This window comes from Lynx canadensis, chromosome X, assembly GCF_007474595.2.
Source record: "Lynx canadensis isolate LIC74 chromosome X, mLynCan4.pri.v2, whole genome shotgun sequence".
Classification (NCBI taxonomy): Eukaryota; Metazoa; Chordata; class Mammalia; order Carnivora; family Felidae; genus Lynx; species Lynx canadensis.
The window spans coordinates 40,556,900-40,582,300 of NC_044321.2; the positions used below are offsets into that span (position 1 = coordinate 40,556,900).

General features: G+C 43.1%; 1 protein-coding gene across 2 annotated transcripts in view; it reads left to right on the plus strand.

Moving 5' to 3' along the window:
* The window catches only part of JADE3 (jade family PHD finger 3), a 139,341-nt gene that overhangs the window by 109,748 nt on the left and 4,192 nt on the right, over positions 1-25,401 (plus strand). For both annotated transcript variants that reach the window (XM_030305913.1, XM_032592166.1), the window contains exons 6-10: positions 1,144-1,355; positions 6,997-7,164; positions 10,307-10,423; positions 22,397-22,867; positions 24,297-24,414. In XM_030305913.1, the coding sequence (XP_030161773.1) occupies positions 1,144-1,355; positions 6,997-7,164; positions 10,307-10,423; positions 22,397-22,867; positions 24,297-24,414 (1,086 nt within the window). The remainder of the gene's footprint in view (positions 1-1,143; positions 1,356-6,996; positions 7,165-10,306; positions 10,424-22,396; positions 22,868-24,296; positions 24,415-25,401) is intronic.

A 25,401-nucleotide genomic window follows, 5' to 3' on the forward strand; every position in this document is an offset into this window, starting at 1 on the left:
TGTCCTTATTTTATAGATAAGGAAACTAAGCCCTGAAGAGGATAAATAACTTGTCAGAGTTTACATAACCAATATGGGGTCAAGTGGAATATCCTCCTCCACGCCAGGAAAAAAAAAAAAAGTGTGTGATCTGTCTTGGCTGGAAAAAGGAAACATACTACCTAGGTGGTTTTTGCTCTCATAAGTAGCTACGACACTAAAAAGGTTGTTTGGAATTCCAGAGTCTCTTAGTATAGCTTATATTACAAATGAAGTAGAATACTTGGGTAAATTTGTTTGAATCATTGTCAGAATTGTTCCTGAGTTTACAAGCTGTTAAATATATATGTGCTCTCACTAAATCATCAGTCCCCCCAGAAAGAAGTATGTTTAGTTGTTGCCAGTATCCACCATATGAATCTTTTAGTTGGGTTTATTAAGTTGGTTTTATTTAATTAAAAGTTTTATTTAATTAAAAGTATAGAAGGAAAAGGAATCAAGAGGCAAAAAAAGGTAATTTCAGAATTTACAGCTAGACCTTTGTGGATGCTAATAGGTTTATTTTATATATATAGTTTGCCGTTGGAAAATATTATTGGATATTTTTAAAAGTCGGGCTTGAAAAACAAAATGTTTCATATGTACAATGACATTTACAGAACCTAGAATTTTCTTTTATGACTTAATACCTTTTTATGTGAAAATTTCCTCATATAATCATTCGATGGGACTCATTTGCTAAGAATGAATTATTATTTATGTCCAAATAGTTATGTGATCCTAATTGTCTTATTATGCTGTAAATTAAAGTGTTCAAAATTACAAAGCTCAGTAGGAACTTCTCCCTCAGTGGGAATAAGAGAAAACAGATTTAGGAGGAGACTGGTTAGGATGTAGACAGAAAACTGAAAGAGTCAGTAATACATCTTACAAGGAATGTGGTGAAATGTATTTCTCCTTTCATGTGTCAAACACTAATACGTGATGATAGGTAAATATTAGAATAGCTCTAGTAAAAGATTCTTTGAAATCTGGTTGTTTTAGATCAGGGAAGAGATGGTTTTATCTCTTAGAATCCCTCCATCCTTGCACCGGGCTCACAGTAGGTGATTTGGGAATGACAGCTGACTGATGGGTTGATTGATTGTTTGTATTTCTGTGCAGGTTGTGGGCCAGTTGATGAGAATCTTATGGAAAAGACAGTAGAAGTCCTGGAACGCCATTGCCATGAAAATATGAACCATGCTATTGAGACAGAGGAAGGGCTAGGCATAGAGTATGATGAAGATGTGATCTGTGATGTGTGCCGGTCTCCAGACAGTGAAGAAGGGAATGATATGGTGTTCTGTGATAAGTGTAACATCTGTGTACATCAGGTTAGTGAGAGTGGAGACCACCGCCTCCCCACGGTCAGCCTTTCTGAAACTCAGTGATGGTCTCCAGCACCCATATCTGGGTAGCAGTTTGCATTTAAGGGGGAAAACAAAGATTTGGCCTGGCTGTTCTTCAGTAATTCCTTTAGAAACAATACTTGTGATCCCCAAGGTGACTGACTTACTAACTTTACCCCAGGGGGCTAAACCCAGATCTTTATCGTGTCCCCTCATACCCGTGCTGTTGAGATTGCCTCGTTTGATACTTTTACCGTCCCCTGGGGAGTCTCCTTGCTGCTGCCCGGGAGTCTCTCTTCTGCCTTGGAATCCCTGCATGGTCAGTAACCTTGGTGAGTTTACACTTCCTACAGCTGGAAGTCCAGACTCTTTTTGCTAGCACCCAGAGCCCTCTCCAGTCCTCCCGATAAAGAACCCCCAGGAAGCTGAGTCCAATACACTTCTAAAGATCATAGAATTTTAGGACTGCAAAAAACTATCCCACTCCTCAGTTTTACGGATAATACCAGGAGAGGTGAAATGACTTTACCCAAGCTCTTCCAGTTGGTTGACAGTTATTTGTCATCCTTTCTACCATAATGCCTTCTTAATTAATTATTAATGATGATGATGGTGATGATATCAACATTCTTTTTGGCTCTTTCCTTTTCTTCCTCCCATAATCCCTATCCTCCAGCAAAATAAGGTTACTTAAGGGGGGCAGTGATGACTGTTCCTGACACCGTCCTGTCTCCATGTTTCAGCCACACCCCAACTTAAAATGCTTTCTCCCACCTCCATCTATGAAAAATCTATGTATCTTCCAAGATCTAGTTTAAGTCTTGTCGTGAACGCCCCTACCCTAAATGATTTTTCACTCTTCTGAACCTGTTGTATATCTCATTGATCTCATTAATTTATCTAGCAAATAGGTATGCAGCACCATCCATGTGCCAGGACTTACGCCACATGCTGAAGGCTCAGTCAGTGATGAAGAGGCAGACATGGCCTTTGCTCCCAGGGTTATCAGAGTCTGGTGTAGAGGCTACATGGAAACTGCCCAGTTAGCACAATACGCCAGGTGTTTTTGTAGACAGAAGTTCCATGCTGCCGTGTAAGTGCATGGGAGGGATGGAGATCAGGGACAACTTCCAAGAGGTGGCATCCAAGCTGAATCTAAATGCCACATACAGCAGCAGTGCGTGTTCAGGCAGAGAGGCGAACACATTCAGGCAGGGTAGTGGGAGTGGGCACAGTGTATCAGAGGCAACTCTGAGCTGTTCAGAGCTACAGAGAGTGGTTGGGTGGAGCAGGGGAGGATGGAGAGCGACAGCACAGAGGGATTACAAGGGCCACGAGTGACAGGCCCTTGCTGACAAACTAGGGCACTTTGGTTTTGTCCTGTCAGCCCTGAAGGCTATGAGTTGTATTTTAGAAAGACCACTGTGGCTACAAAATGACTAAAAAGATTAAGTAATGAATGCACTGGGGCACCCGGCCGGCTCAGTTGGTAGAGCATGTGACTCTTGATCTCGGGGTTACGAGTACGAGTTCAAGTTCCATGTTGGGCATTAGAGATTACTTAAAAAGGAAGGAAGGAAGGAAGGAAGGAAGGAAGGAAGGAAGGAAGGAAGGAAGGACTGAAGGAAAGATGGAAGGAAGGACTGAAGGAAAGATGGAAGGAAGGAAGGGAGGAAGATAGAAGGTAGGTAGATAGATTAGATAACACAGGAGATCAAGGGAAAACAGGGCTTAAGACTTTAATTGCCTGGGCCACCTAACCTAACCCTCTGCATTAGAAGGTACTCAATTATTCTGTGACCCAGTTGGGCCTTTTTCTTCATTTTACTTGTTTCCTTTAAAAGAGTTCATTTCAAAAATTTACCTTCACTCTACCAGTTATTGGCATTTATGTCACACCTTTAGTGAGAGAGGAAGTATCGTTTAAGTATGAACATAAGTATCTGATAGTACAAGTCCACAGTCCTTCCTCTGTAGTTCCAAAAATTTTTAAAGCTCTGAAAACTGCTAGATTTTGCTTAAGTTTAGCACCAGAACTGACTTGGGGCAATACTAGAACTCACCCAATATGAGGCTATTTATACTGTTTATCCCATTTTGCATAAATGCTCATATAGTTTGCTAGAGAAATATTAATGTATTTGAGAATACGGTACTGCCCCTGGTCCCATTGGGAGTTAGGTGATATACCATGCATGTACTTAATACTTTCCTAAGATCTGACCAGTTTTGAATTTCCTGATGTTTCTCACCCTGAATCTAATCATTTAGATACATGATTGTGGATCTATAGTAGGCTTGAAGGGAAAATAGTACAAAGGTCATCTGTGTATATTTTCTGTATTTATCCTTCACAGTAGGGACAAACACTAAGGAATTATTTTCAGATTCTTTGACTAAAAAACAAATGTAGCCTAATAATTCTCCTCAAAGATTATTTTATCTGTTTTGAAAATATATCCAGTAATGACTATAAATGATGCCCTTTCCTCACGTAGAAAGTGATGACAATAACACCTGGCCAGGCCTTGCAGGATATAAGCTGGTATGTATTAAAGCTGAATGTTGTTGGGGCGCCTGGGTGGCTCAGTCGGTTAAGCGTCCGACTTCGGCTCAGGTCATGATCTCACGGTTTGTGAATTCGAGCCCCGCGTCGGGCTCTGTGCTGACAGCTCAGAGCCTGGAGCCTGCTTCGGATTCTGCGTCTCATTCTCTGTCTGCTCCTTCCCCACATGTGCTCTGTCTCTCTGTGTCCCTCAAAAATAAATAAAAATGTAAAAAAAAAGTTGAATGCTGGTGCCACACAAAGTTTCATATAAAAGAGATTCTTCCAAAGTGAGTATATTCACTTGAATTCTGAAGAGATACTGAGGTTAGAGCTCCCTCTGTTGACTGAAAAGTGACTTAAAATGATTTGGAAGATTCGGTTTAATCCTTAATAGAATCAGGGACATGTTGACATCTCTATTTTTTAAACATAATTTTTTTTTCTTTACCGCCACCATATTATGTCAAATGTTTGTTCCTATGCCACTTTAACACACTTGTGTCAGTACTTTAGAAGAGAGGTTTACATCAATAGACTTGAGGTTTTAACTTTAAAAATGTGAAAATCAGGACCATTCCAAGTCCCTTTGTATGTTCCATTTTTTGGTTTTTAGCCCAGGTATTGAACACTCAAACCAAGGCCTAAATTAATTTGCCTGAAGTTTATTATGCTCATAGTTTTTATATCTGTCATATATACATTTGGCACTGAGTTTATTAACCCCCTGAAACTATATGTAACACATATGTCTGTGCACGTGTGCAGTTTTCTCAGGAGAATCCACCCTTTACCATTTTGTAGTCTGGAAAAACTTGAGAACCACTGCTATGCAATACAAGCTTTTATGATCCTATGACCATGAATAAGTATATACAAGGGCTTAGTAAATGATTTTCTGCCCAATAAAAGGACCAGGAGATAAAGGGGATCCCTAGAACCACTGGTTTTTCTTTTGCTGGTCTGTAAGAGGCTCTCTTTTAGGGAAGAATCTTGCTTTCATTTCCTGGCAAACATTCTGGACCTCAGAGAAAGAAAAGCTCTGACGGCTAGGAGCCTTATAAAATGATGCCCTACTGTTGGAAGAGCAGCCTGGTTGGAATTCAGCCTCAGTTATTGATATAAATTAATTTGTTCTACCAAACCACCTATTAGACCTCAGCATAGAAAGCATTCCAGATAAACTGGTGATAAAAGACCTACCCCCCAGTGACCTTAGAGTCTCACTGAGGAGATAAAACATAACAGCTAGAGTCGGGAAGACTACATGATGCCGCCATGTACTTGGTGAGGGAAACCATGTTGAGTAGAGGGCAAGGGTCAAGTGGAGAAGACACAAGGGGCTCTATGACCTGAGAAGTGAGGTGAGGAGCACCAGGCTTTAGATCAGGGGCTGGCAGACTTTTTCTTTGAAGGGCCATATGGTAAATATTTTAGACTTTGAGGGCCGCATTCAGTCTCTGTTACATATTCTTTTTTTTTTTTTAAGATTATTTTATTTATTTATTTATTTATTTATTTATTTATTTATTTATTTATTTTTGATATGAAATGTATTGTCAAATTGGTTTCCATACAACACCCAGTACTCATCCCAAAAGGTGCTCTCCTCAATACCCATCACCCACCCTCCCCCCCCCACCCCCATCAACCCTCAGTTTGTTCTCAGACATATTCTTTTAAAAAAAAAAACAAACAACATTGCTCTAAAAATATGAAAACCATTCTTAGCTTGTTGGCCTTAACAAAACAGGCCTCAGGTAGTAGTTTGCCAACCCGTAATTTAGATCAGGGTGGGGGTGAGAACAGAAGGAATTTCTAGAGGGTTTGTTGCTGTGCAATGGTATGAAATCTTTGTTTTAGCAAGAAGAATATGGCAGCCAAATAGTAGAAGGATTGAAGGTGTGAAGGGGGTGGAAGAGAATTTAGGAATAAATCAATTCAGGCATAACATGATAAGGACTTGGATGGAGCAGTTGTGGTGGGGATGGAGAGGAAGGTCAGAGCCCAAGGGCCACTCTGTAGGGAGGACTGGTATGCCCCAGGGACAGTGGATGAAAGGAAGTGGATAATATGAGTACAGGAATTTCGGATCTGGAAGCTGGGAAGCATGGTGGTGATATGGATAGAGAGAGTTTGGAAAAGGAGCCAGTTGAGGGATAACACGATAGTAACTGTTGGAACCTGAATCCGAGCTATGGGTGAACCTCCTGGGGTACGTACAGATTTTGAAGTTGCCATGGTGAATCAGTCAGCGGTGGAAAGTTTGCCAGGCCACCTGGGGATCCAGGAGGCCCCCCAGGTTTAGTCTTTAATGGTGAGAGTAGAGCAGTAAAGAGGGAAAGGATGGGCGGGCGAGATTTGAGGTAGTAAAAAAGGAAATCCAGAATGTTTTCCAAACTAACCCCCCCTCCCCCACCAGTAGTTCATTTATTTGTCCAAATTCATTCCGTGAAGGATTTGAAGCAGCTTCTAGAACTCTGTGGAGTATTGTGATTAGTCTAATATTCTCTTCAATTCAGGATTCATTCACAAGTCCGTTTTTCTTCAACCCAAGCAAGTAATTGCTGTGATTTGCTGAGTGCTTTTTATACAGCAGGCACTGTTAGGCTCTTGAAGCATTAGCTCATTTGCTCCACAAAAGTTTCATTCTGTTTCTTTTTCAGCACTTTTTTCTTGATTACAACAGTACGTGACATGTAGAAGTTATTCCGTTAGTGTATGACTAAGTATAATACATAATTTTGAAGAAGCTTTAGAAAACAGAGGCAGAAAAGAAAAGAAGTATGTAATCCCCAAACTCAATAACAGTTGGGCCAGCCTTTTTGTATGTATTTCCTTCTAGTCTTACTCTATTGTCCTTAAAGTCAGTTCTCGTAGACAGACATGCTGATCTTAGATGCTGGAAGGTGCCTTTTTTTTTTTAAGTGTTTTAAAATTACTAAATCCTGGATATGAGCTTTTGGGGCCTTATTTGCCTTTCTCCTAAAAGCAGAGAGTACTCTGTGACTGCACCAGAGCAGACATCAGCCCTGCTGAAAAGATGCTAACCATTCTCCCCTCTCCTGCTCGTGCCTCCAGGCCTGCTACGGCATCCTCAAGGTCCCAGAAGGCAGCTGGCTGTGTCGTTCCTGTGTCCTTGGCATTCATCCACAGTGTCTGTTATGTCCAAAGAGAGGTGGGGCCATGAAGACTACCAGGACAGGGACTAAATGGGCTCATGTCAGCTGTGCCCTGTGGATTCCAGAGGTAAGACTCATCCAGGCTTGAGCCCATTTGCTCCAGGTGCACCTGTTTCCCCTGGCATTCAGACCGACTCAGGCTTCATGGAGATGCTTCATTCCTGCTCCTGCTCCTGAGGTGATAATGCTTCCACTTGAGCTCTCTCACACCCTTCTTGGATGCATGTGAGCATGGAAGCCCACGCTGATTAATTTATAGATGGTGCCACCAGTGGTAGTGAATGAATTTGTATGAGAAGAGAGCCAGGATATGAGCAGATTTTTTTAAGGTGCAACTTACGCTTAAAATACCAAATACTAAGTGTACAATTTCATGACTTTTACACATATCTGTAACCACAACCCAGACCAAGACAAGGAACACCTCAGAAGTAGACATAGAGCACCCCAGAAGGATCCCTCATACCTGCTTTCCAGTCCCTATTTGGGTCCCTATTACCATTTTGATTACTATCACTATAGATTAATCTGTTTTTGAATTTCATGTAAATGGAATCATACAGTATGCACTCTTTCCTGTCTGCCAGCACTCCATGTTGTAGTATGGATCAGTACTCATTTGTTTCTTGCTGAGGAGTATTCTGTTGCATTGATCTACCATGATTTATTTATCCATTCTCCTTTAAATTTTTTTTTTCAACGTTTATTCATTTTTGGGACAGAGAGAGACAGAGCATGAACGGGGGAGGGGCAGAGAGAGAGGGAGACACAGAATCGGAAACAGGCTCCAGGCTCCGAGCCATCAGCCCAGAGCCCGACGCGGGGCTCGAACTCCCGGACCGCGAGATCGTGACCTGGCTGAAGTCGGACGCCCAACCGACTGCGCCACCCAGGCGCCCCTATCCATTCTCCTTTAATGGACACTTCCGTTGTTTCCAGTTTTAGGTTATTCTGGATGAAGTGAGCATTACCTCTTTTGCCCACTATGATGGTTGCCCTTTGATTTTTGAAGCCTTTCTTTAATGTTGTTGTTTTTTTTTTTTATTAAAGAGAGGGAGCACAAGTCAAATAGAGGGGCGAGGAGAGAGAGAGAGAGAGAGAGAGAGAGAGAGAGAGAGAGAGAGAAAGAGAAAGAGAAAGAATCTTAAGCAAGCTCCATGGTCAGCATGGAGCCCAATGCGGGGCTTGGTCCCATGCCCCTGGGATCATGACCTGAGCTGAAATCAACCAAGTGAGCCACCCAGGCGCCCCTGATTTTTGAAGCTGTTTTCAGAGCTTAGACTCAACATTTGTCTAAGAGCCTCTTTGTTCTGAACTCCATCCCTAACTATTTAATCTGGCCCTTCGGTTGCTGATATTTCATAAGAGGCTGTGTGCTCACAAAATTGATTAAAAAGGGCTTCCAAACATTACTTCTTCTTACTTATGGCTGCTCTTTTTTTTTTTTTAACCTGTTTAAACATCCCACGCACATCCTCTTTCCCCAACCCCTATCCAAGCCAGCACATTTGTTAACTGCAAAACAAGAGAGACTTTAGAATTCAGTTCATGGGAAAGCTGATGATACTGTATCAGTAATTCATTCTCCCTTAAAACTTCCTGGCACCTGGCTGGCCCAGTGAGTAGAGAATGCGACTCTTGATTTCCAGGTTATAAGTTCGAGGCCCACGTTGGGTGTAGAGATTACTTCAAAAAATCAAATAAAAAAATAAACAAACAGACTTCCCTGGCTTTATTCTTGTTAATGACAGTTCCAGGGGAGTTAACTATCTAACAATTGAGCTTAGAGTCACATAGTTAAACTGAAAGTCCTCGATAAATACTACAGTATTCTTATGGATTTAGGAGTAAATATTTTTTTTTTAATATTTGGATAATGGTTCCTTTTTCTTACTAAGAATGTCCAGCTCGTAGACTGACATGAACTCTCAGGTTTCTGGCCTGAGAGTGACTGGTCTCCAGCAGCAAATGTCCCAACTAATAGAGCAGGCGCTCTCAGCATATAAGAGTCTAGAACATGACTCAGGAAGAGTCCTTTAAAAATAAAAGGAGCTGGGGCTCCTGGGTGGCTCAGTCGGTTGAGCATCCAATCTTGATTTCAGCTCAGGTCATGATCCCAGGGTTGTGGGATCAAGCCCTGCATTGCGCTCCACGCTGAGCATGGCCTGCTTGGGATTCTCTCTTTCCCTCTGCCCCCCTCCCCTGCTCACATTCTCGCTCTCTCTAAAATATAGAAAGAAAAGAAAAAAGAAAAGAAAAGAAAGAAAGGGAATGAAAAAGGAAGGAAGGAAGCTGTCTTACCTGTTGACATTGCTTATTATGGTTGTTTTTAGTACCTTTTGGGCTGCTCAAGATCTCTGTGATCTTTCTACTGTTAGTTTCTGCATGTGGGTAGTACTTGTACTAGTTTAACCAGCCTTATTCAAAGTCCTTCACTTTTTAAAGTTGTATCTCTCTTGGAAACTCCTGTACACATTTGTAAGCAAGAGGGAGAACACTTTTTATCAGAAGTTGTTTGACCCCTTGTTTTCATATGGAAAAAACTGTTTTCCATCTTTTGTTAAAGCATTCTTTCCTTTCAGCACTCTCCCAAAGACTAATTTCACTTTGAAGCTACTTTGGCTGAGACAGTAGAGCAAACTGATGATGGTTACATGATTTAAAAGACCATGGTTTGAAAATGTTACCATCCCCATCCTTCCTACTTATGTGCTGCGACCTCTTCATTACACAGATTGCTGCGACTTTGCAACAATATCATGATTCTTTATAAACCGAACCGAAAGGCTTGTCACTGCCTGTTTTTCATCCTCAGTTGATTAAATGACAAAACGAGGCATGTGGCACCATCTCTAACAGACAATAGATGCTAGATCTTGTGAATTTTAATTCCGTTCCTTAGTGGCTTTCTTTGGTTCCTAAGTAAAGTGTAGATATGTATCTTGGATTCATTAAGGTAACCATGCCTAGCCTCCACTCCTGCCCTCTCATCCTATATATGAGTCATGTCCGTTACTGGAAATGATCAGAGGTCTGAGCAGTGGCTAGAGACAGGTTTTATTTATTCTTGGTTCCATAGTAACCTTAAGAGATGTGGCCCACCTCATTGTCTTGATGGCCTGAGCGTCACATAACATCATTTGTGGCTTGTGAAAGGTACTTCTGGAATGCCTTGGTGCCTCTGCCTTATGGTGGTGTTTTATTTATAGGTCAGCATTGCTTGTCCTGAGAGGATGGAACCAATCACCAAGGTGTCCCACATTCCACCCAGTCGATGGGCCTTAGTTTGCAGCCTCTGCAAGGTGAAGACAGGGGCCTGTATTCAGGTAAGTCACTGAGAGAAGTGGTGGGGTGGGTACCACTGAACTGGCCAGACTCAACATCCCAGTGAGAGCAGCCTCTTAACTGAAAGTTTACTCGGGAGGCCTTCCACTCACTCCTCCTCACAGGGGCTCTGCCATGGTACAGACCATTTCTGGAGCGGTTTTTTTTTTTTTTTTTTCAGACGTTGCCTCTGGACCCTTCAGCTTATTCTTTTCATTCATAGTGGTAGTTAACTTCCATCCTTTGCTGTCGGATCTGATGAATTAGGTGATTTCTGAAGCTAGATGATAACCATCCTGGGTGGAAACAAGCCATAGATCGAAAACAACCAGGCCCAGGTTCCAGGATGATTTAACCAATGACTCTGCTGCTGAACTAAGTACAACTCAATTTGGAAGGGAAAGATGCATCTGAATAGATAAATCCTGGTGGATAGGCCCGAAAGTCCTGCTCACAGGCACATATGTTGCATACAGTAGTACAAGTAAAGTTTTCTGAGACGTCTGAGGTATAGGAATTCAGCTGCATAAAGTAGAAGTAGTAGCTGGTGTGCCCAACAGCAGCAGTTGGGTGGTCGATGAGACTGGGAGAGGCCAGTTATCTCCAGGAAAGGCAGAACGGTTGACCCTTCTACTCCCCAGGCCTCCTGCAGAGGAGCTACAGATTGGTTGGAGTTAGATTTGCCTGCTAAGCTTCTTCACAGAAAAGGGGCCTTATGATGTTATAGCTTAGGGACAGTGGCTCTAGGTATTTCATGAAGTTTCTTGCTGTCTGGCTCATCTTGTAGATTTCTTGCTACAGACCCGGGATCAGCGACTCCTCAGAATAACCTTGGTTCATTTATTGGGAAATGGTATTTGAAGAACACAATATGGGAGCGCCTGGGTGGCTCAGTCAGTTAAGCAGCCGACCTCAGCTCGGGTCATGATCTCACAGTTCGTGAGTTCGAGCCCTGCGTCAGGCTCTGTGCTGATGGCCCGGAGCCTGGAGCCTGCTTCGGATTCTGTATCTCTCTCTCTCTCTTCCCCTTCCCCACTCATGCTGGCTCTCTCTCTCTCTCTCTCAAAAACTAAATAAACGTTAACAAAATTTTTTTTTAAAGAACACAATATGGACCCCCAAAGGCCCTTTTAATTTTTTAAATTCATTTTTACACCTGACAGAATTGGGTACTTTGCCCTGCTTTTTTTTAACTTTTTCCTGCTGATACTATTTAACTACAGCAGTTACAAAGGAAAAAAAACTTGAGGGAAAACTATTCCCACGGGGTCTACTACCATAATACATTGCCTGTTTAGGTTTTCCTAAGTTCTCTCCCGGTTGTTTCTCATATGTGAGCCCCTCGGGGGCCAAGGTTGTACATCACTCTTCCATGGATTGCCCCTAGCACAAAGGAGAGTGTGCCTGCCCGTTGTCAGTGTTCAGTTAGTGCTTACTGAATAAATATATCCGTACTTAATGGTATCATAGATTTGTTTATAACATGCATTCTCCCCACTAAAACAAAAGATTTTCCGTGTTTTTATAATTATTAGTAGTCCTTTTATAATAGCACATTGAATTTATATCCATTAATTTACTTATTTTCATTATTGTGGTACCTGCATTTTTCTCCTGTCTTTGCTATTTCAAGGGATGGTTTTTTAGAATAGTTAGTAATTGGTGGCATGACTGTGGAGAGAGAACACTGGCCTTAACCTTAGCCGACCTGAATTTGCATTACAGCCCCACATTACCACATTCTGCCACATTGTCTGAGTTATTTATCTGAGTTTTATCTTCCCTTATAGACTGTGAGCTCAGACTGTTTCCTCCTTAGATCCCCCAACCCCTGACATGGCGGACAGACAGTAAATATTAGATTGATGGATGGATAAAACATTCTAGAGTCGGTTTTTCATCTTCAGGGCAATCGTTCTTATTTTTATTAGAGTTTAGAGTCTGTATTTTGTAAAGACCTTACCAAATTAAGACTCGTAATTTTCTTACAAGGAATTACATTTGTTTAATTCCTTATAAGGAATATTTGAGCGCCTGATTGTGTGCCAGGCACTGTTCTAGGCACTTGGGATTTCTCAGTGAGCCAACAAAGAACTCACATTTGAGTTGGGAGAAATAGAGAATAAGAAATAGATATTAAATAGCATTTAGAAAATGGTAAGTGCTCTGGAAAGGAAGAATGTGGAGTATGGTAGGAAGAGGGAGAGTGTGGGGCAGGGGGCATGTGTCCCAGGTTTGTTTAAAACGAGTGGTCAGAGTAGGACTCATAGAGGTGACATTTGAGAAAAGACTTGAAGGTGAGAGAAAACGACACAGTTATTTTGGGTAAAAATATTCCAGGCAGAGGGATCATCCAGTACAAAGGCTCTGAGATGGGAGGTGTGTCTGGCCTGTTTGAGCGACAGGAAAGAGGCCAATGAGGCTGGAATGGAGTGTGTGAATATCAGAGAGATCATATGGGGACTTGACTGGTTAAGGTAAAAGTAAGCAGGGGTTTTTTTTTCTATAAATGGCCAGATAATAAACACTTTAGGCTTTGCAGGTCATATAGTCTCTAACACAACTACTCAATTCTGCCTTGAGCACAAAGACAGCCAGAGATTATACTTAGCGAATGAACATGACTTTATTCCAGTAAAACATTATGGACTCTAAAATTTAAATTTCATATTCGTTCACATGTCATAAAATGCTCTTATTTTTTTAATTTTTTAATATTTATTTATTTTTGAGAGAGAGAGAGGCCGAGTGTGAGTGGGGGAGAGGCAGAGAGAAAGGGAGACACAGAACTTGAAGTGGACTCCAGGCTCTGAGCTGTCAGCACAGAGCCCTATGAGGGGCTCGAACTCAAAATCTGTGAAATCATGACCTGAGCTGAAGTCAGATGCTTAATGGACTGAGCCACCCAGGCGCCCTGAAATATTCTTATTTTTGTTTTTTACATCATTTAAAAATGTAAAAACATCCTAAGCTGCCATTCTTAGCTCTTGGACCACACAAAAACAGCTGCTGCATTTGGTCTGTGGGCCATAGTTTGCCAGCCCCCGGGGCGCTCATGAAATCTTTTGTTTTCACTCAGAGCTTAAGGGGGAATCATTGGCAGGCTTCGAGCAGACAGGTGACATAATTTGATTTATGTTTTTAAGGGATCACTCTGTGGAATGATATGTCTAGTACTTGCTTCAAAATAATCCAGGGGGCAGTGTGCTATGGGAGGTTAAAGAAAGATGAAATAAGATTGGTCATACATTAATTGTTATTGAAGCTGGGCGATGGGTATATGGGGGTTAGTATAGTATTCTCTATGCTATTATATAGGTTTTTAAATTTCCATAGTAAAAGGTGAAAAACAAAAAATAGACTGGGGCGCCTGGGTGCCCAGTCAGTTAAGTGTCCAACTTCGGCTCAAGTCATGATCTCATGGCTCATGGGTTCAAGCTTCGCGTCAGGCTCCGTGCTGACAGCTCAAAGCCTGGAGCCTGCTTTGGATTCTTTGTCTCCCTCTCTCTCCGCCCCTCCCCTGCTCAAGCTCTATCTCTCTCAAAAAATTTTTTTAAAAACGTTAAAAACAAAAATAGGCTCCGCTGCTGTATTTAGAATAGACTAGGAAGGGAAGGTTAGAAAGAGGAAAAGCAGTTAGGAGGCTGTTACAGTAATCCATGAGAGGTGATAGTGGCTTTGACTGGAGTGGTAGCCCTGGAGGTGGTGAAAAGTGATAAGATTCTGGGTGAATATTGAAGGGAGAGCCAACAGGATTGACTGAATCAGATATGAGATATGAGAGAAGGATAGGAGTTGGGGATGCTTCCAAGTTTGGGGCCCAAATGGTGGGAAGGGTGAAGTTGCCACAAACTGAACGGGGAAATCTGCAGGAGAACAGATTTGGGGGAAGAGATGATGAGTCCGGTTTTAGACACTTAGGTTTGAGGTATCTACTTGACATCCTGTGGAAATGTCAAGCTGGCAGGTGTCTGTGTGAGTGTGGAGTTTGGGAGGAAGCCTGGACTGCAGACCTGCATTTGGGAGCCAGTGACCTATAGACGGCTTTAGCCTGGACCGGGGAGGATGGCCGAGCGAGTGAGTGTAGATAGAGGGGAGAACAATACCAAGCCCTGGGCCTTGAAGCATTCCGGCGTGAAGAAGTCCAGCAGAGGCGGAAGAAGCAGCAGAGGAGATGGGGAAGAAGAAGCCCGCAGGGAGACGGGAGGAAAACTGAGAGTGTGTAGCAGCCTCTAAATCAAGAGAAGAAAGCATTTCAAGGAGAGGGAAAGATCTGTGGTGGAAAGAGGCTACTGAAGTAAGATGAGGACTACAGATTGACCCCTAAATGTAGCAAACGTGATTATTGGTGATCGGGAGGAACAGTCTAGGTGCAGTAGTGACAGCAAAAGCTACGTCACTAAAGGTCAGGGCAAAGAAGGAAGTGAGGAACAGTTTGAAAAAGTGGGGTAAAGAGGTCTTTCCTTTAAGGTTAGAAGAAATACCAAGTCTGTATGTATACTTGTTAACATCTAGGACTTGCGTGAAAGGCAGTGATCCAGTGCAGAGGAAAAACTGCTAGAGTGCGGTTTTCAGTAGGTGAGAGAGGGTGGCGTGAAGTGTGCGATGGAGGGGTGGCCTTGGGCAGGAGCGCTGATAGTTCTTCCCTGGTAACAGCCTTGAAGGTAGAGTGTAGGTGCGGTATTAAGTAGATGTGTCGATGGGAATCTGCAGGAGCACTCTTTCAAGTGTTTTAATTTCCTCAGTGAGGTAGGAAGCAGGATCATCAGCTGAGAGTGAGGTCCAGAGGTTTGAGAAGAGAAGAGGTGTGAAATAGTTTTATGGTTTGAGGAAGTGTGGTGTGAGTACCGGGCTGTATGAAAGACCCTCCCTCTAGGTGAGAGGGAATGAACTTCAGGTGATATGCTGAAGTGTGTATTTTTTTCCACCTACATTCTACTTATACTAATAGAATGGCCTTTGTTTTCCATGGTTGACATCTGGTTTTCTGGTGGGGAAGAAAGACCAAAACCTTTTTTTTTTTCCTTTTAAACCACCACTAAGTAAAGTTAATTCCAAACTCATTAGTAATTTAACATCTTGTTCCCTGTATGTGAATCAAAAACACAGTAACCAAATACAGTAATTCAGTAGGGGTCAAGTTTTTTTTTTTTTTAATGTGTATTTATTTTTGAGACAGAGACAGAGCATGAACAGGGGAGGGGCAGAGAGAGAGGGAGACACAGAATCCGAAACAGGCTCCAGGCTCTGAGCGGTCAGCACAGAGCCCGACGCGGGGCTCGAACTCACGGACCGTGAGATCATGACCTGAGCTGAAGTCGGACGCCCAACCGACCGACCCACCCAGGCGCCCCAGTAGGGGTCAAGTTTTATTAGCCTCATTGTTCTTGGGAAGTTTATTTAAGGGTCTTTGTGATTAGTAACCTATTTGGGGTATTTTGCTTTATTAACTCTTTCTGGAAATTTCTTAACTATCCGCGAATTGTGTTTATTCTTCCTGTCTTCCAACAGTGGGAATACACGCAACTATTCTCTTCTTTTGATTTAGGAACATTCCCTGGGGAAGGATAGAATCCAACACTGGTGGGTTTGGGGGTCTAAACTAGCTAGTATCTATAGCTTCCATATCTGGAAGCTAGAACCTTTCTCCTGAGCATGAAGTCTTCTGATAATCCTGAACCAGATCATAAAGACTGGGTTCAAATGATATGCCCTCGGACAGCTCTGTATTTTGCCTAGACTTTGAACACAGTCCCTCTGACAGCTGGCTTTCCGGAATTCCTGTAGGGTCCTCACATGTTTTATGTTCAAGCCCCCCTTCAGCCTAGAGCCAGATGCTTTAGGTTTTCCCTAAGAGGAAAGAAAGAACAGTGGTTAAACATATGACCTTTGGAGCCCGACTCCACCCCCTTGCTTTTTATACCATCTTAAGGAAGTTACCTGCCATATCTGTGCTTCAGTTTTCATATCTCTAAATGGAAATGATAATAGTACCTACTTAATAAAGGTGGTAAAGAGTCCAGTGCGGTACCTAACAGATAGCAAATACTCAGTAAATGTTAGCGGTGAAAGTAATTGTACTTGTTTTGTTCTTCATTTGTTATTCTCAGGAGTCCATCTGACTTTGCCGATGGACAGCCGTAGCACTCATCCAGCCAGACTGAGTAGTAGAATCCTCAAACATTTGGTACAACAAATGAAAATTGGCAACAAGTGGGGGAATGCAAGGAGGCCCACTCAGTGACTACATTGAATATTTTTTTCAAATATTCCAAATTTGGTTCAGTACACACTGTTCTTATTCTAAGGCATTTCTGGCCCCTGCCTTCAGGAGTTGGTCGTCTATTAGGGGAGGCCAGATATAAACACAGGAAAAGTTAACTAACACTGAAGTGACATCTCCCCTCAGACCTTGCAGACCCTTAGGGACGACAGGTGAGAAGGGCTGATGGCCAGTGTTGGTGCCGGAGTTTAAATACACAGTGGCTGGAGGAAGTTTGGTAGGCTGGCTTGAACCATTTAGGACATTGTTTCAGTGACACAGTTTTGACAGAATTGCTGTGGTACCACCCATTTGTCTGTTCACAGATTATTGGGGATTAAAGACAACCAAATGGACACTGTCCTGCAGCGAGACAGAAACTGCTGAGGACATATGGACCAGGTCCTTGGGGTTCCAGGCATGTGTCATCCCCTTTTGAGGAGGACACGCTATGTTCTTTTTGGGGGTGACAAAATATTTCCCAACTCATTTCTTTTCTACAGTTTCTGAAAAATATACAGAAAACTATTCCTTTTCCTCCTTTAAAGATACATAAACTACAGTGAAATACCACTTCATACTCACTAGGGTGATAATAATCAAAAAGGTGGTGGGATCCCAGGGTGGTAGAATCAAGCCCTGAGTCGGGCTCCGTGCTGAGCGTGGAGCCTGCTTAAGATCTCTCTCTCTCTCTCTCTCTCTCTCTCTCTCTCTCTCTCTCTCTCTCTCTCTCTCCCCCCCCCCCTCCCCCCCCCCCTCCCTCCCTCCCTCCCCGGCGTCTGGGTGACTCAGTCATTAAGCATCTGATTTTGGCTCAGGTCATGTTCTCACAGTTCATGAGTTCAAGTGTCACACATTGGGTGAGCTCGTGCCCCACTTCAGGTAAGCATGAACCACACTTCGGGCGAGCCCCGCTTCTCTCTCTCTCTCTCTCTCTCTGCCCCTCACTTGTGCTCGCTCTCCCCCCAAAACAAAGATTCTCTCAAAAACAAAATTAGGGGCACCTGGGTGTCTCAGTCCATTGGGAATCTGAGTCTTGACTTTGGCTCAGATCATGATCTCAAAGTTCATGAGTTCGAGCCCCATGTCGGGCTCTGTCCTGACAGCATGGAGCCTGCTTGGGATTCTGTCTCTCCGTCTCTCTGCCTTTCTCCCACTCGCGCTCGCTCGCTCTCTCTCTCTCTCTCTCAAATAAAAATAAACTTTAAAAAATTTTTTAAAATAAGAAAAAGATTCTCTCTCTCCCTCTGCCCCTCTCCCCTATTCTCTCTCTCTAAAATTTAAAAAAAAATTTTTTTAATAAAATAAAAACAAAAAAAAATTTTTAAGGCAGGCAATAACAATGTGGAGAAATTGGAACCCTCGTGCTTTACTGGTGGGGATATAAAATGTGCAGCCACTGTGGAAAACAGTTCGGCAATTTCTCAGAAAGTTAGATGTAAGAGCCCTGGGTGGCTCAGTCAGTTACGTATCTGACTTCAGCTCAGGTCATGATCTTGCGGTCCTTGGGCTTGAGCCCCGCATCGGGCTCTGTGCTGACAGCTTGGAGCCTGGATTTGGATTCTGTGTCTCATTCTCTCTCTCTGACCCTCCCCCACTTGTGCTCTGTCTCTCTCTGCCTCTCAAAAATAAACATTAAAATGGGGCGCCTGGGTGGCGCAGTCGGTTAAGCGTCCGACTTCAGCCAGGTCACGATCTCGCGGTCCGTGAGTTCGAGCCCCGCGTCGGGCTCTGGGCTGATGGCTCAGAGCCTGGAGCCTGTTTCCGATTCTGTGTCTCCCTCTCTCTCTGCCCCTCCCCCGTTCATGCTCTGTCTGTCTCTGTCCCAAAAATAAATAAACGTTGAAAAAAAAAAATTTAAAAATAAACATTAAAAAAATTGTTTTAAGTCAGATGTAGAATTATCATATGAGCTAGCAATTCCACTTCAAAGTGTATACTTGCAGTTGAAGAGGTGTCCAAGACCCCCCCTCAGGTTCAATGATTCACTAGAAGGACTCAAAGAACTCAGAAAAGCCATTCTAGTGGTTACAGTTTATTACAGTGAAAGGAAGGATGCAGATTAAAAACAAGGGGAAGAAGCACATAGGACAGGGGTCCAGGAGAGAGTAGGCATGGAGCTTCCAGTTGTCCTCCCCAAGTGGAGTCTTGTGGACAGTGCTTATTTCTCCCCCCCAGGGACGTGTGATGATACACAGAGTATTGCCAACCAGGGAAGCTCACCCAAGTCTTAGCGTTCAGAGATTGTATTAGGAGTTGGCCACTTAGTCACAAGTGACCCACCCGCATGGCTGACCTTAGCCTCCAGTCCCTCCAGAGGTCAGGCTGATACCATGTGGCTCAAAGCCTCCACCATAAATCACATTGTTAGCATAGGCTATCTGACATGGTCCAGGGACCCCTGATAAACAAAGACACTCTTCTAAGTCAGGACATTCCATAGGCTTAGAGGTCACCTCTTAGTAGCTGGGGGCAAAGGGCCAAACCTTTCTTTAGGCAAGGTTAATCCCTTAATGCACCTTCCCAAAGAGAAACGAAAACATATGCCTACATAAAAACTTGTACACAAATGCTCATAGCAGCTTTATTTCCTAATAGCCAAAAACTGAAAACGACCCAAATCTCCATCAAGCGATGAATGGATAAACAAATGTGGTATAGTCATACAATGGAATGTCGTTTGGCCACATTTTAATTTTTTTTAAGTTGATTTATTTTGAGGGAACACACACACAGCGAGGGAGGGGCAGAGAGAGAGGTGGGGAAGAGAATCCCAAGCAGGCTCCTCACTCCTCAGCACAGAGCCTAACACAGGGCTCGATCCCATGAACCATGAGATCATAACCTGAGCCAGAATCAAGAGTCGAATGCTTAACCAACTAAGCCACCCAGGCACCCTCCCATATTTTTAAAAGAATGAAATTCTGATACATGCTATGACATGGATGAGCCTTGAGAACATGCTAAACCGGACACAGATGCCACATGTATGATCCCTCCTTGTGAAGTGTCCAGAATAGGCCTATAGATGAGTGGTTGCTTGGGGCGGGGGTTGGCAACAGGAAGTGACTGCAGGTAAGCATGAGATTTCTTTTTTGAGGTAATGAAAATGTACTAGAATAAAAACTTGAAACAACACCAGAAAAGAAAATGTACTGGAATTACGTAGTGGTGATGGTTGCAAAACTCTGTAAACATGCTAAAACCATTGAAACGTATACTTAAAAGTCGTGAGTTTTTTGGCACAAAAAAAGTTTTCTGGTATCTCAATAAAGCGTTATTTTAATGGGCATAATATATACCTTCTCTGTCACCTTTAAGTGGTTACAGTAGAAATAAATGAGATGTATATATATAAAGGCATTTTGTTTACTAGAATATTCCAAGTGTATGTATTTGGAAAAAGATAAATAGGTATTTGGCACCAAAACTTGGTTGGCATTTCTCCTTTACCACCAAAACACAGCGACCTTCAGCTATAAGCATCATAGAATGACCTTTTTTGCGACCAGATGGATTTTATGGCACAGTTCCGTAAGGACGTATTCCATTTTTCATCTAAGCACCCAGTTCTTATTTGTGTATTGTCTTTCATTTTGACTAATTTATATTTACGTCTCCACAGTCTATAAATGTGACCTGAGACACATGGTCTGTTTTCAGCTTCTGATCAGTAGTAGTTTTATGTTACACATTCATCCCCTTGAATAGGACACGGTCCTTTTGCTTTCTCTTTCCACATTTTTATCAGTTACTAAACAGCGAAAGAGCACTATACCCAACACTTTTAATCTTCTGCTAAAGAATGCCTTTTGCTTCTTGTTTTTTAAATGACTGGCTAGTTTCTTAGCCGAGTGATAACACAAGGTGCCCAGATAAAAGTACATTTTTGGCTTTCATCATCCTCATTATCATAAGGCCTTTCAAATACGTGGACATTTTAAGGATACAGATTTCAGTGTAAGGTAACAATCTTTTCCAATAGAACTGTCCAAAGCTGGGGTGGGCTGTCTTAGGAATGTAGTTTAAGTGGCTAGATTACCACTTCCTTGAAAAGTAGAAGGAGTTGGGGGGGCAGGGCAGTGGAGGTAGAAAACCAGGGACTCTAGAGGCACGTACAAGCAGTGATAAATGCGGTGCTGGATAAGATGATCTTAGAATTATATTTCATCTCTGGAATTCTTTATCCTGTAAAATTGGCTTAAATGCAATCTGCCTCCTTTAAAGCTTTGATGGTTGCCAGCATTCTCTTAGGTGTTGAATTTCTCCGTCTATTAGAAGGAGACCTGTCAGGTTTTGCATTTTTTAGTCTTTATTTGTATCTGAGGTCATTCCCTATTTGTAGTTATCACAAACCCCCAACATATAATTAATTCGGCAGTCTGCCCTCCAGACTCAGGCTTCCAAAAGAGTTGAGACTTGGCTTTCACCATGGGAATTCTCCACTATTTTTAGAAACAAATCCTCCATTTCTTTCTCTCCCATGTATTTAAAATCTTTGGAAGGAAAGCTATAGCATTGTAACCATAACAAATGGTAATTGAGACTAACTAAAACACAGGAGTACAGCAGTCATGGGCCGGCTCTTCCTACTCTGTTGCCCTGTAAATGAATCCTCAGTACATGCTATGCAGTGATACTTAACAAATGTGTTGCATCTATAAATGGCAAAACATTACAAACTGAATTTCAGATTGTCTGTAGCCCTAATGTTCCTTAGAACGTTCTGCAGTGATGGAAATCTGTGCTGTCCAGTATGATTGAAATGTGGCTAGGGTGGCTAAGGAATTGAATTTTTAATTGTATATCGTTTTATTTTTTTAAGCTTACTTTGAGAGAGCGAGAGAGAAAGTGCACACACACGCACTTACGAGAGTGAGGGAGGGGCAGAGAAAGAGGGAGAGAGAGGATCCCAAGCAGGTTCTGCACTATCGGCATAGAGCCCAACGTGGGGCTCAAACTCACAAACAGATCATCACCTGAGCCGAAATCAAGAGTCGGATACTTAACTGACTGAGCCACCCAGGCGCCCCAATTACATGTGCATACTGTATATGTAATTAAATTAAATTTAAATAGCTACTTACGGGTAGTTGGCTACCATGTTAGACAGCACAGCTCTATAAGAACAATTTCAACAAGTTGGGTTGCTTAGATACTGGAGTTCCTGGGACCTTTTTAGAACCAGTAGATACTCTGGCAACAATATTGACTTCGTTTTTTTCTTTTGTTTGTTTACAAGCATTTCTTGAGCACCTGATTGTTCAATAGTTGATGGCAATGCAAAGATGAATGACACGGCTTCTGTCTTTAGGAGCTCTGGCCAGGGTTCTGACGCTCACTATACTGTAGGTACACTGTAAAAAGTACTACTATAGAAGCATATAATAAGGCTACGTGAGGGCCACAGAGAAGGTACAGCATGACTCTTCACAGGAGCCAAGGAAGACTTCTGAGAAAAACTTCAGGCCCGAGCTAAAGGGGAGTTTGAATTTTTTTTTTTTTTTTTTTTTTTTTTTGCCTCTTCTTTCTGTTTTCTATACAAGCAGATTTCCTGAGTTACTTGTAAAGCATCTGTCATAGTCCGGTTAGGGCCAGTTTTCTCCCTGCCTCGCCTCTGCTTCCCGTGAGCAGCTCTCACATTAAGCCCTGGGATATGCGGTTCCCCTCCTCCCCCAGCCCTGCCCCCTTAACGCATCTTTTCTTCCTACAGTGCTCTGTGAAAAGCTGCATCACTGCCTTCCACGTCACCTGTGCCTTTGAGCACAGCCTAGAGATGAAGACCATCCTAGATGAGGGGGATGAAGTGAAGTTCAAGTCATACTGCCTCAAGCACAGCCAAAACAGGCAGAAGCTCAGGGAGGCCGAGTACCCCATGCACAGGGCTACTGAGCAGAGCCAGGCCAAAAGTGAAAAAATCAGCCTGCGGGCGCAGAAGCTTCGGGAGCTGGAGGAGGAGTTCTATTCCCTGGTCCGCGTGGAAGATGTGGCCACAGAACTGGGGATGCCTACGCTAGCTGTGGACTTTATCTATAACTACTGGAAACTGAAGCGGAAAAGTAACTTCAATAAGCCATTATTTCCTCCGAAGCAGGATGAAGAAAATGGCCTGGTGCAGCCAAAAGAGGAGAGTATTCACACTCGCATGAGAATGTTTATGCATCTACGCCAAGACCTAGAGAGGGTAAGGTGATCAGCTGTGGCTACTGTTTAGGTCTCAGTCTGCATAGAAATGGAGGCCCCGCTTCCAGTTTCGTTTCTGTTTTTAAAGGTCAGCTCATTTAAAGTGTGGGCTTCCGTGTCCTTGCTTATCTTCTGATTACATTGTGGCCCCGAGCATTGGGCTCTGTTTAAATTTTTGGCAGTCACTTTCAAGGGAACTGGAGAGCCCTCGCTTACATGCTTATGAAGCTTAAATCTGAGATAAATTCTCATTTGGTTTACTTTTTATTCACTGTTGAGCCTAAATTGGCTCAGCTCTATTTTACTGACACGTGAGACTGTGGGCTGAGTTAAGAATTAATTTTATTGAGGAAAAAGCAGTTTCTCAAACTCGGCACTAGTGACATCTTGGGCTGGCTAGTTCCTTATTGTAGGGGGGACTGTCCTTTGTCGTGGGGAACACTGGAAGATGTTGAACAGCGTCCCTGGCCTCTACCCAGTAGCCAGTCCCCCTCCCAACACATACCCAAATGATGACAGCAGAAAATGGTTCCAGATTACCAAATGCTCCCTGGGGGTCAGAATCGCCTCTGATTGAAAGTCTCTACACCAGATAATTTAGTTTAACTCACTTATTCAAAGATAAGTTAGGCCCTGTGTTTACCCTACAGAATTTTATAATCAAGTGTAATTATAGAGATGGCTTGTTTTTTCTCTCTGCTACCAGAATCTGGAAGGGAACAGATTTGGCTCACTTTGTAAAATTTAACTCACACATCGATAGCACTTACTATGTGGCAACACTGTTCGAACATTTCATAAATATTAACTCATTTAATCCTAACATGCCTGTGAGGAAAGTACTGTTGTTAGCCCTATTTACCGATGACTAAACTGGGGCACAGAAAGGTGGGATGATTGGTCCGGTGGGGTGGGAAGTATGGGAGCACGTGGATCGCACCCTTGGGGCTGTAGAGATTTGGCTGAGCAGGAGGTGTGAGCAAAAAACCACTGTCAGTCTGTCCGGCAGACCTTTATCCTGCTGGTCCAGCGCTCATTAGAAAATTGTACTGGATCCAGCATCGCCAGTGTTTTATTCAGGAATTTAAAGGGAAGGCCAGAACACTACATCATCATTCGGTCTTCCCAGCTTGGCTGTACGTATAAACATCGAGCCCATCACGCTGCAGGGAGAGTAGGTTTCAGGAGGTGGCTTGGGAGTGTTTTCTTGTGCTGCCGATCAATGTGGGAACCACAGTCCCATGCCGGACCATGCTACGTGACTTCCCGTAAAGTGGCTCTCCTTATGCAGCGTTTTGTGTTGTCTTCTCTCCTCACCACCCCCGTGCCCCCACTTGGTTTTAGTTGCCTTAATTTTGGCTAAACGATTTCAATTGTCGGGTTCACGTAACATGACAAAAATCTCTATTTGCCGGGGATTGGGCTTTCAGGTGCGAAATCTGTGCTACATGATAAGCAGGCGAGAGAAGCTGAAACTGTCACAAAACAAAATACAGGAACAGATCTTCGGTTTGCAAGTCCAGCTTATCAACCAGGAAATGGCTGCAGGTAACCTTATGTTAAAGATGCCCTGGGGCACCTGGGTGGCTCAGCAGGTTAAGCGTCTGACTCTTCATCTCAGCTCAGGTCTCCATCTCAGGGATGTGAGTTCAAGCCCCGAGTTAGGCTCCACACTGGGCATGGAGCCTACTTTAAAAAAAGAAAAAAAAGTCCTAAGCAATATATAGACTCTGATTTCATCCCATTTTAACAATTTAAATTTTCTGTCGGTTGTTTTACTTAAAAATCTTTTAAAATTCTTGTCGAATATCTCATTTGCTCTGCTCCAACCCTGATGTAACATGGCCCATCTTGCTGTCAACTCATGAGGCAAGAAATCCCAAGGTGGGGTTGGGGGACTTGCAGGTCTGGGGCGGATAATCTAGGTGTCAGACAGATATTGGGGGCCACTAGTTAAAGCCATGAGCTATTCTGTAATCATCAGATTGACTTAGAAATCCATACAATAGGGCCTAATCCTAGTTTCCAGAAAACATTTAACTCCGAGGTTACTCATCTTAACGATAGTTTGTTAAAACCTTAGCCAGTAGTTAGGAGATCTGGGTTCTGTCTCTTATTTACTAATATTTGTCAAGCACCTGCTGTGGACTAAGAACTGGGCAAGAAAGTAGAGCAGTCCGCAAGACAATCCCTGCCTGTAGGGTATGCTGCCCGCTTAGCGAGAGAGACAGGAGAGCATAATTCCAGTGCCCTAAGCACGGGGAGCTCGGCTGCGATGACAGTCCTATTCAGTGACATCTGTAACCCTCCTGTACCTCCTGTAATACCGAGGTTGGCGGCAGAGCCTGGGCAGCCGGGAGTCAGTGTGTGGGGTGCGCAGAACCCAGCTCCGGCCAAGGGCCAGCCGTAGAGTGAGAGAAACACCCAGAAATGAGGTGTCAGGTAGGCATCGAAGGCTCTGGGGTGTTTATAAGTATCCTAGGTCACAGCAGAATGCTATAGCAGGAGGCGGCAGGGCTGCTCAGCCACAAAGCC